A 12,838-nucleotide genomic window follows, 5' to 3' on the forward strand; every position below is an offset into this window, starting at 1 on the left:
AAGACTGGCACTGGGGGACTCCCCCGATGCCAAATCTAGGGGTTTGTGGCGGCGCTGGCAAAAGCGCATGTGGGCACTCTTTGAAGATCCTTATTCATCGAAATATGCCAGGGTAAGAACAAAGAAACATCTTTAAATCTCTCTCTCTCTCTCTCTCTCTCTCTCTCTCTCTCTCTCTCTATATATATATATATATATATATATATATATATATATATATATATATATATATATATATATATATATATATGGTTTATGGGGATACCCTCTGTTGGAAGACAACACACTTTCTTTTTTCAGAAAAAGTCTCATACAAACGTCGAGAAGTTTTATGTTGCTAGTGGGACGGATACTTCAACAATCAAGTCGCCTCTTCATGACATGAGCGACTCGTCGACTACACGAGTCTTCCAGTCTGACGAAGTGTTTCAGATTTAGTGAACGGTCAGGATCACACTGTAGAATGTTTATTTGCTTGTTTGTTTTAACCTGGCGATTAAAAAAAAAAAAAGTTCTTTGAGCCTCCGCGCGCTTCTATAGACGTCTGAATTGGTTTATATAAGATGTGTGTGTGTGTGTGTGTGTGTGTGTGTGTGTGTGTGTGTGTGTGTGTGTGTGTATCAGCTGAATGCAATGCCACCCTTTCAGTGTCTCCTTTTCATGAAGACACACGGTTTCTTTCCTTTGCAATATCGCCAGTGACTCTCTTAAGCTTTTAACCCAATCAATGCAAGCACCTTTGGCAATTGGCCTGCACAGTTGTCGTTCTCCTAAAAGGTAGGCGGCCATCTGTTTCCTTCAGAGCACCTGATTTCCATCTTGCATCACAACAATCATGCATGCATTCAGCACTTGGTATTTCGATTGTCCCCTCTCTATTCCCAATCTTCATACATGCAACCCGCAGCGCACGCAGGTGACGATCCTAACATAAGCATTTAACAGAAAGCACATATGCAGTTATCAAGAGGTTGCTTGCTCTGTAGAGCTCCCCCCGCCCCATGCAATACGCCGTGCTGTATGCAACACATCATCAACCAGTTGGGGTGGCGAGGGGGGGGTGAGAGTTCTTGTCGATAAACGCGCACAGAAAAAAAACTCATTTGAATTAGGTTTGGATTCGAGAGAGTAATTCAGCACAGGGGGAATGCAGCCCTTCGTTATATAGAAGATATTAGAGTTTCAAATGTTGCACCTTTTGTAGCGCGAATACCCAACTATTTACTTTTTATAGCGTAAAATATAAAATGATTGCACATGTGTAAAATACTGGTTATTGTTTAAAACGAGAACGATAGACTGCTGACGGGAGACGTGACTGTGAACCAAAATCCATCTATGCTGAAATATATACATCAGCGCGCTGCAAAAGAAAATACAGATTCAGTACGAAACCAAGAATGAACATAACCCTAATAATATACATATAGTATACACATTGTAAAATGTGTTTGAAATCATTGCATAAGATTTATATTTAATTCCTAAACATTTGGTTTACCGGAGCAGAATATAAAGTAATGTAGGCGTTTGGGTTTATACCTGTGGATTAGAACCCTCATTTCACAATAGTAAATGGCATGCAGATTAATCAGAGGCAACATATTTTAAACACACGCCAGCGTTTCTACATTGCAGATTACTACCGTTTCTGGGCACGCCTAACTATATTCAGAGACGTGGTTTCCAGTCTTGCACAGACCTTCATTTTAAGTGTAATGCATTTACTGCTTTGCAAAGGAGAAATGGGAAAAAGGAAAATGTGATCTTTTGTTTTTTAAGCACTTTGAGTCTGTAAGAGGATCACCGCAAAGAGATTCTGTTTGACATCCTCCTAATAGGATTACAGCGCTGAAACCAGCAGTCAAAGTGGCCCATTATACATGGAAGAAAAATAACTAATATGTTCGAAAAATCACTAAGGCTACGAATAGCTTTTAAAAAAGAAACATTTACCAAAGACAGCGCTATAATGATACCCATCTCAATAGTTTACCAATAACTTAAATGTTGTAATTACTGTAAAAAACAAAAAAAACTAAAACAAACAACAAAAAAAAACAATACCTTACAATAATACAACCATTAGTGACCAATTACCCACAGATTTAAGTGAAACAATTGACACTTGCGCACGAATAATGTTGGGTTTGTTTGAATTGCATTTTCTTCATCAGTCACACACTGTAAGTTATGACTAGGCAGATGTGCCTTAACAAGACAAGAGAACAGCCCTTGCTGATGCAGCAGGCTGCTTTGGTCCCACAATGAGACTCACTACGCTGGAGTGCTTCAGTTACTTTAGGTGGTTATTTGGCTACATATATATATATATATATATATATATATATATATATATATATATATATATATATATATATATATATATATATATATATATATATATATATATTCCTGAGCTGATGTATGTGCGTCTGGCAGGCCCTGCCCATCACAGTCGCAATTCGGTACAGGCGGCTGGTTGAAGTGCCGAGATTATAAACTACAGCTAATTGGTCATTATGAGTGGAAGGCTTTGTTAGTGAGCCAGATGCAGTTATTTGTCATTCATTTTTAAATTTGTAACAATATACATTTTTTTTCCGGTGTATAACTTAACTTTCAGCTTTCATAATATTCAATCGATACAAATCAGTTTCAAGAGGTTTTTTTTTTTTTTTTTTGTAAGGCTTTTTTGTAATGACCTATTTGTTTGTAATTGATTCGTCCTTTTACAAAAAAAAATATATTAATAATTAAAATATCAAATAAAATATAATAATCTGTTAACTTGAAAAACAGTCTATTATAGTAATAAATGACCGCGGATAATTGCATACCAGACGTAGCTCGGTGTAAAGTCTACTAACTCACTGCAGACGGCTTTCATGTCGGTCATAATGACTGGTGCATGGAGATGCTAAGACGACAGCGTGCATGGAGATGCTAAGACGACAGCACTAAACCCTAACCCCCTGATGCTTTGTCAATTCGTTTATGGAATGTTGGTAGCCTGTTGACACAGTCTGTTTTATCAGAAAGACTCAATTCAAGCATGTGCCCACCTGTCCATCAATATGCACTATGCACTAAACGATTGCATGGCAATTGCAAATGCACACACATGGTATTAAACACTTTATATGCATGAAGCGTGGAGGGAGGAAGGAATCCCATTACCTGATCTCCTATTTACAGGCTGCAGAAAGATATGCTTTACCGCTGATCTCCTCGGATAGATCACGTTCTTTCAGCCCAGACATCACTTGAAAACTGTGGGAATCTGTCTCATTAGTTCCTGGTGCAAACTGTGTGCTGAACAGCAGTTCGTCATCAACGGTTTCTAAAGCATTTTGATCAAACCAGGGAGGACAGCACGCTTTGTCAATAGACTCAGCGCGGTATTATGCATGTGATTTATGCCAGAACATTATTACGTGTCTAGTATTGGGTATAGGAAGGCTTTTAATAAGAGTTTAGAAGCTGAACACGCAGCTTTAGAAACACATTGGAATGTGTGGGTGGGTTCTCTATCTAGATCACGCGTGGTACAATGACTGTTATTCCATTTTAAGCGCTGAAATCTGGACTGCACGCCATGGGTGTTGTATGGTTTGTATTGGAAATGGACAGGAAGAGAAGGGGACATGGAATGAGTCATCCTTATAAAGGTTTACCAACATTGTTTGCTGTGATCTTATAATGGTTAACCGTTTTTGTGTGTTTGTTTTACAAGAATGGGATTCTATTTATCATCATTTTACTACACTTTACTAATCTTACTAGGCTTTTACCACGGTATATACCACAGTAAATCTTTCAGTGCTAAATGTGCTTAAACAAATAGTCCTTTTGTTATTGTCAATCACGAACATGGGTCGAAAGCCGTAAACACAGCAAGGACAGAGACGGCGCCACCCTTTCTTACTCATGAAGGCTTATAGAATCTGAACAACGGAGACTCCTCCTTAGCACACAAATGCGCACATACGCATATGATATGACTACATCTTCTTCTTCTTCTTCTTCTTCTTCTTCTTCTTCTTCTTCTTCTTCTTCCCATTACAGCTCAGGGCTTCAAATAATGTGAAAGCTAGTTTTGAACTGAGACGGTACCTGTAATGTTTTATTTGGGTAGGGTAGGGTACAATGGTATGTTAATTGCCTATGCTATATATTGGCAGCTGGCTCTGATCAGTGTCCTTGGCAGTATCTCATTATAATTGGTTGAATTGGTTTCCATGGAAACTAGGTTGGAGCTAATTAATTCTTCCTTCCAATAGGTGTTATGAAATATCTACTTTTAAAGCTTATAAAGTTATAAGCTTTTATATATATATACACACACACACACACACATGCATTTGCAATATATAGGATGATGAAATACTGAATGCAGATTTTGGGAAGGCCTACCTTTGGAGCGTTCATTTCAGTTGGTGGTCCCCACCTGAAGCATGTGGGAGCTTAACCCTGTAATGCCCAAGCAATTTTGTAATCAGAAAGACTAGATTCCATTAATTGTACAACACCTTTTTTTCCCCCTCTGAGGCAAAATGATGGCTTGTGAGGCTAGTTTAAAAAAAAATATATATATAGAGGGGTGGCTAAGCATTGTATCACATGTGATACAGAAATGGCCATTACAGGGGTACAAAAAAAAAAAAAAAAAAAAAAAAAACAGAATTCCTATAAAATTTTACCATGGAGAAACAAACCAATGTCTGCCACATTTTCAGTGGAGCTCCTGTCTCGTGCATTACCATAATTCTAGCAAGAAGAGCAGATGATGTTAGTTGGATCAGACAGCATTCCCTTGCAGGGGCCTCGTGGGAGAGCGTTGTGAAGAAACGGGCATTGTTGATCATTTTGGGAAACAACTGTCAATACTGTTTAATCTTGGCATGTGTGAATATTTGAGAAGCATTCCTGCTTATACATGTTTATTTGCATAAATATGTGACGGGTCAGCTCTATACTAGATATTCCATTGCTGCTAACTGCCAGTCAAACAAATACATGAAATAATAAGTAAATAAGCACATAAATAAATACATACTACTTCTTTTTGTTCTGGGCATCCAGGTTGCTATGGAGACACGGTTAGGCCATTGTGCAGTGCAGAACAAGGAGGAATCACAGACAGCACTGTGTGGATATTTGAATAGTTTAGTAGGTGCTTTGTGTATTACAGACTAATAGGATGTCTTCTTCCTCTTGCTTTGCCATGGTAAACAAAGTCTAGGTAGTATATGTCCACTGGAACAGTGTATTTTTATTTTAACATGTATTGAATTAACCTCTCGGGCACTGGTGTCCATACGCTATTCCTCGGATACAATGCCAGGTGATCTTGCATTCCTGAATGCCTACAAAGGAGACTTGACCTCAGTTTAGATGTTAATCTGTACAGTCCAGTGCTGGTAGTTCTGTCTGGATATTTCAATGGCAAGTGTTGTACACGTGTTGCCTACCCCACAATTCCAGTAGCTAGGAAGCTTGGTATTGAGGAGAACCAAACCTTCCTAGTTTCTAACAGCCGAGAAGATCAGGACGTGCTTTTGCTGCTTGTAGTTGCAGATAAGTTGTACTTATTTAACTTTGGTGTCAGTTTGCGTAGTTTCATATTTCTGGTGTTCATAATCACCCACAGAATCCTGCAATATTCCATTCTGAATGCATATCAAAATATAGTAAACAATTGTAAAAGCAAGATATAAAGCTTGGTAAAATGAGTGAAAAGCATGGTAAATGCACAGCAAATGGGTAGATGTTTAGATGTACTGATCAACAGAGAGCATCACAAGGACTGGTGTTTATTTAGTGCTGTGTGTACAGGAAGACTGTCAGGCAGTCGTGCTGAAATCTGTTTACCCTGTAGGATTAAATAGTGACTCATCTGCAATGCATTAGAGAGCCTCAGCAATCACAGAAAGACTTTACAAGTTAGCGCTGGCGTGGGGACAGAAGAATAGCAAGAGACTGGTGCAACTGCAGCTACTAGAGCAACAGATTTATTTATTCATTCATTTGTTGTGGGAGCTGTTCATGACAGCTTGGTGCTGAAAATGACGACTGTATTTATTTATGTGAGAAAGGCGTAGCTCATTTTGTTTTTAAAAAGGGAGCTACTTGATGGGCGTTTTAATTAGGGGAGGTTTGCCAATAAACAGTTTTTGATTATAAATCCAGTACAAGTAAAACAATAATACAGAACACACTGCTCAGTTTTGAATTCAAACCAATGTACAGCATGCATTGGTGACTTCTTGACTTTCGTTTGTATTTTACCTTATAAAAGTTATGCAACAGTTTAATTAATTTGGAATGTTGTATTTGGTGATGGTCTATCATAGAATTCCAGAGTCAGAACTATCCTTTCACCCAACACTCAGTTTCATTCAAAACAGGGTCCAGTGGTTCAGACTTGTTACAGTTTACCATACCATACTCGCTATAGCTTTACTCTCGCATATTATGAATCACATGTGAGAAATTATGGTGTCTCTTATTATAACAGGAGACATCCTTCACGCATCCTATAATATCCTTCAATGCTTAATTTCATTTAGAGAACCAGATCACACCATACAGTATTTCATAACTCCGGTCTACACAGTCTTTGATAGTGACCCCCCAACTGGACCTGGTTATTCTAGTCCGTACACACTGCTGTGGGCTGTGAGCATTGATCCTCTGACCTTTAGTCATGCTTTGATGAACTCCAGGGGGTCAGGTTCATTTATTATAAAGACCATTTATAGTCAAGTTGAGCTCCTCCTACCCACAGTACCGACGCGCTGGAAGGATAGAAACCGTTTAATTAATATTGTGAATGGCTTGCAACGACACACCTATACTGCTCAACTGGAACTGCCATGCAAATAGATAGATAGATAGATAGATAGATAGATAGATAGATAGATAGATAGATAGATAGATAGATAGATAGATAGATAGATAAGTTGGGTACAGATTCCAAACTGAACAGTTGAACTGTATGCAGGTTTCTCATCAGATGCTTGTGGTATATGTGCTACAACATTATTTAGATTTGAAAAGGGAAGGAGTTTTGTATCCTCTTCTGTGGGAAATTTAAACCCAGTGCCCTATAGGGAATGTAAACAAACTGAACAGCTAACATGGTTCTGCTTTCTGTTCTGCTTTCTGTCAGAGCAGAGCACACATGAGGTTAAGCTATGTTAATGCATGGTGCGCAGACACCAGGGAATCCTTAATAAATAAATACAAAGTTTGATGCAGTGCAGTTCAGCCCAAAGCTCAGATAGTCTGCAGCAAATATTCTCATTTTTTGGTTCTGACCATGGCTCTTTGGGGTTCACCCCTCCCCAGGTTTGGCTGCTGTGTGGCTGAGCTCGATGGCTCTTGGCAGCGCATGTGGACTATGTGATAATGTGGCGGTGGTTGTGCAATCATCGCTGTGTTTGTGCATGTGCTTCGAATGTAGAGCACTCTCGTCTGAGTGCAGGGACACAAAGAACAGCGCGACAGGCAGACAGTGCTGAAGAGCAGCTCGGCTCCAAGAAGAGGCATTCTCCATGTTCTTACAGCCCTGCGTGCCAGACAAAAGGAACAAAAGATAACTGCCCTTTCTTTTCAGAAATATAAAACCGCATATCTTTGAGTTATACCCCCTCTCCCATCACCCACTGTACCCTCAATCTTCAAAGTCTCCTATTCTAAACTGTTGTAAGGCTGGTCTACAGCATGCGTCTCAAGCTGCCTGGTGCTATACAATCCTCCCCAAAGGTATGAACCACATCTTTTTCCCACTCCCACCCTTTGTGCTTCCTTTTCTGATGTTGCACAGTAAAGATATGGCATATAAAATATACCATGGTAGAGTCCACCACTCTGACTCTCAGACTCCCTGCTTCACGACAGTCTGGGCAGTATTTAATTATGTATTTGTAAGGCTCTTTGTCACAGTTTTTATTAGTATGTAAATAAGCATGTAGAGTTTGCCACACTTATGCAATGCATGCTTTGCTATTCTTAGTATCTGTGGTTTGCCATGCTTGTCTGGACTTTACCATGCTGTCACTATGCTTTGATACGTGTAGCTCTACTGTTACCAGGGCCATGCTGAAAGCCGTGGGAGGGATGGTGGTGTCTCGATTCAAGCTCAGTCCCATCATGCGAGGGTTCCTCATTTTAAAGTGCGTCTGATGTAAAACACTGACCGTGGCTGTGTTTATCACGTTCTGTTCATTAAAATGGGCAAACTGTCGAGCCCTGAGACAGGACTCTAATGAAGAGGAATTGTGTGAATATGGATTTGTGCCGCGCATGTTTACAAAGCAGCAGACATATTAATGGAGCACAGGACCGCAGTTATGGAGCAGGGAAGGGGGGAGTGAATACAAATACACGGTGTGCATCAAATATAAATCCAATAAAAGTGTTGTGGAGGAGGGAGGGTCTCATCTGGCTAATTCAAAATTTAAAGCATGCTGCAGCGGTCAGCTGTTCTAAGAAAAGTGTAAGCACACATGAAGCTGTGGCCCGGTCGGTTCTTATTGTTCTGAAAAGGTCACTCTGAGCTGAAGAAGATGAGCTCTGTGCACTCACACACAGGAGAATTAACACAGACACAACTCTACAAGAAGACTGGACTATCACCCCGTGCCTCAGAACAACTGGTATTCATTAAAACTGACGCATTTCAAGAACAGCGAAATGACCAAGACCTGATAATGAATGGAAATCTGCTGAAAAGCTGAAAAGTTTTCTTTTTCTTTTTCTTAAGACCAAGGGGTTTTGATCACTTGCTCTTCTAGTAAGAAAATGATGTACATTCACTGGTGTGCCATTGTAGCCATGTTGCTGTCTGAGACAAGAGTACATGCGTGCATTTGGGCATCTCAGACTTTTTAAAAACGCCACACTGTATTCCTTTCGGAAATAGGGCTTTTATATGGTGAATGCAAATAATTTCAATTAAATGATTCTATTTAGAAAAGTGCAATTACTAAATAATTTCCTAACCAAATGTTGCACAGTTAACAACTGTCAATAATCAACGCATTGAGAAACATTCCAAAGCAAAAAAATGTAAAATAAAACAACAAGTGTCTTTACTGCTCCTTCCTGACCCACTATGCCACACCCCAGGCTCTGTGCAGCTGGGTGGCTAGCTCATCAGCACTGCTATTGGGGGAAAGAGCCTGCTTACCTGAAGGGGTGAAAAATGAGGTACCTGCCACCCCGTCCCGCCCCAAATCCCAAAGTGCACTTTGTATTCCTCTCCTCAGGGGAGCTCCGAATCTGGGACGCTGGTAATAGGTTAATGATGGGGGGTGCTGTGTTCGACAAATCTCCCAGCGCCAGCTACTGCAACTAAAACTGGCCACAGGCTTAGAGATGTTAGGATTTTGATGCATCCCTAAAAAATGTTTCGATTACACAATATCTACCAGAAAACAGAAATCACAGTCCCGCTTGTTAAGCATGCAGTAAGTCCAGTTCCTTCTAGAACATTTGTAAAACATGTAAAAGTAGAGAAAGGATATCCATGAAGGATTTACAGTTCAGACTAACAGTGCACAGCAGGAGGCCTCTTCTATCTGCTAGCCTATGGAGAATGGACAATGCCCTCATTTTCATTCAGCCCTTCAGGGATGCTGGGAAAGCTCCAGCACTGGCCAGGAGTTCAGTGCCCCATACTGTATTACAGCAGCACGATTCCCTTCCTCAAAGACTGTCGATGGCACTGCGGTCATGCGGAGGCCTTCCGTAGTTATTCCTGGGTGAGACAGTCTTGCTTTTAAAGGAAGACCAGGCTCTGTAGGCATCAAGAGGAAAAAAAAAGCAACAAGTTATTGATTTCAGGAGCAAATCTGTGTGCACTCTTTAAAACAACATGTCATTTGATATAACACTGACTATTCCTTTGAGCATGCTTGTTTTGCAACATACTGTAGACACACAAGAATATCTTATATTTAGGCACGATAGTTCATTTCTAACTTCACTTGTAAGATGGACAGTAATGAGATACTTAACACAAAAGAAAATTATAATAATAAATAAATACAAGAAGTAGGGCCATGAAATCAGCTGCAATTAACATTATTTTCTGTTTTGCAACACACGTGCAATTGAGTCCCGCAATTAATGCCAACAACAAATCAGCATTTCAGTTGATAAAGCAGAGTTGTTACTGCGTTCAAATGCCATCATCGTAATCTTTTCAAAAGTCTTGGGTGGCTTGCCTCCCGAGGATAAGAACTAAACGATAACAGTGCATCTTGTAGAAAGCTAAACGGATCTTCTGCCTACCAGAATAAGAAGCATCTTTAGTTTTACTTGGATTGTGTTTTAAGTGACTGATGGTTCTTATAATGCATTTGCCTCTTAGCAATAGCTGCATCAAAGATTTGAAAGATGTGCGTCTAATAAAATCGTAATGGTAAATTACCTGCATAATAAATGCATTACAAACATTCAATAAATGAATTAGATTTTTTGTAAAATGAAAACTCCAGTATCTTAACAAGCACCTGATTTGATAAACCTTGAACTGAATTTTTTTTGTCTCGCCCTTCGGGTCTCATTCCGCCAGTAATTTCGTTGTTCTTTTGCCCCCTCCCTCGCTGGGTCACTGTGCCTATTCTAATCCCTCACCACAACTTGTGGGGACTTTAAAGGATTCTTCGCCATGTCACTGTCGCAGCAACCTTCCAAATCAAGGGAGTGGAACTCAGTTTCTATAGCGACCCTTTCCCCTGCTGTTCTGAATCTCAATTGAAGGCTAATCAATGTTGTGTGTATGTGTGTTTGTGGGTGGGGTGTAAAACGACCTTGGGGCGGGGGAGGTTGTGCTTGACACCCTTGGACTAAATCGAGTAAAAAGCAAGACAAATACAATAAAAAGATTATTTGTATCTGGAGAATTTTATATAAACAGATTTCACTCTGGGTAAAAAGATAAAGGAATAATGGTTTATTGATTGTTGTGCCACCTGTAAGACAACTGCCATCAAGGTGTAGGCGGAGAGGAGCTTAGAGCATATGTATAAACCTGCTCCCCATCTGTCCCTATCACATGTGCGTGCCAATTGATTACTGGACTAATGACACCTATGCATTACTTAACGGACGAATGACAGATGTGGATGGACACTGGACAGAAGGATTGAATGAATGAACAATGCCATGCAGGGAGGGGCATGGAGGAGGAGGTGGTGTTCTAGAGAGGGCAGGGCTAGGTGAGCACCAGTGTAGTTGATGGTGATGTGATCTCACCTGGGTTAGCCTCCAGGAAGTGGCGTCGATATACACATCGCTCCAGTGAGCTGGCAAGGTGGTTCAACACATGGCATTCACAACGTGTTCCCATGTCCAGCGCCAGTTTAGCGCATCCATGGGGATTGCCTGTTTATTTTACACTGAAATGTTGCCTAATCAGATAGATACAGCTTGTTACAGTCTATCATAGTAAAGTGATTATTCTCTGCCAGGCACACTCATTCATTTTACAAGCCTTTTGAAAGACATGTATAATTTTAACAAACGTGCCTTTTCATTAAAAAAATATCTGGTAGAGGACAAGGCTAAATATGACTTGCTGTAACCCTTTCAGTCCTGAATTGTTTCGGTTGAATAAACCCCTTTATTGAGTATACAGAACAAGACTTTTTTTTTTTAAATATACTCCTGCACGGCCTCAGACTGTGACCTAGGAGCCCCCTGAGGTTCCTGTGTAATTTCTGACAGCATGTGTTAGCATGGGGTGCCAAGGCGGTGCAAGGGTTAAGCTTCCGCTCTGGTGCAAAAATGTCTCCACAATTTCTTTTTTTTTTTAATCTGAAGAGAAGAAGAAAAATGTTTCAGTCGTAAATCTAGTAATAAGTCCACCGTTTCTCATCATAACTGAATTATTCAGAGTTTCTTTATAGTGAGAGCTTTTCGATTCTCCTGTCAGAAAGCCCATTCATTGTCTTAGAAGAGTTGGAACTCATTCAATATTCATGTCTAAGGATTCACAAGTTCAGGGTTTACAGGACTTGGTTGATGTGCATGTCTGATTTATACTGGAGGGCCAAACATGATTTCAACCAAAAACAGTGAGTCAGTAACCCAGTAGACGTCCTCATTATTGTATAAATCAAGGATACTTTCTGAAACTATGATCATATTTTGTAAGTGCAGGTAAAGGGGCAGCATTTGCCTTTTAGGTGTATTCATTCATCTGATGCTTTATAAATATTATAGCGTATTACAAAATAAAACCCAGCCTCACACTTCTTCTCCATGTGTACTGCCTGTATGTGTCAGATTGAAGGTGGATGAAGCACGTTTTTTGTGAAATTCACAATGTCACCCAGTGTTTTTTTAACTCGTAAAACAAGAATAAAACCTGAAAATCCTGACTCGTGGTAAAGACTGTTTGTCATTGGTGACATTGGTCACAGTTCAATCACTACAGGACGATCAGTCACAGCGCTGAGATTTGGGAATTTACCGCTCCTCTCTTCATAGATTGTGGAGTGACATTTTCCATTTATAATAAGTCTCTAATTTGGGTCACTGACTCTCATGAAAGCCTTTATTTTTAGCGTCCAAGAGACTCCCTCCTGCCTGTGTTCTGGGCTACAGCCAGAGAGAAAATGAGTGTGTCCTGAATCTGAGCCTTTGACAAAAACTTCAGCAACATAATGGTAGTGGAGGAGTGAAAATGTCATGGAACAGAGAGTGCACAAGCCACAATGACCTGGGTGGATGTAGAGAACATTTTGCATTTTGCGCTGAACTCGTTTTTAAATATTCTCCAGGCTTGATAAGAGTTTTTACTTGTTTAGGGATTCCAAGCAGG

The 12,838-nt window shown here is 40.1% G+C and overlaps 1 protein-coding gene across 4 annotated transcripts in view; it reads left to right on the forward strand.

Moving 5' to 3' along the window:
• LOC121330007 (potassium voltage-gated channel subfamily C member 1) overlaps positions 1 to 12,838 on the forward strand; it is a 32,295-nt gene that overhangs the window by 1,606 nt on the left and 17,851 nt on the right. For all 4 annotated transcript variants that reach the window (XM_041276197.1, XM_041276194.1, XM_041276196.1 and 1 more), the window contains one exon: positions 1 to 112. This exon is cut by the window's left edge. In XM_041276197.1, coding sequence (XP_041132131.1) covers positions 1 to 112 — 112 coding nt within the window. The remainder of the gene's footprint in view (positions 113 to 12,838) is intronic.

This window comes from Polyodon spathula, chromosome 17 (genome assembly GCF_017654505.1).
Source record: "Polyodon spathula isolate WHYD16114869_AA chromosome 17, ASM1765450v1, whole genome shotgun sequence".
Taxonomy (NCBI): Eukaryota; Metazoa; Chordata; class Actinopteri; order Acipenseriformes; family Polyodontidae; genus Polyodon; species Polyodon spathula.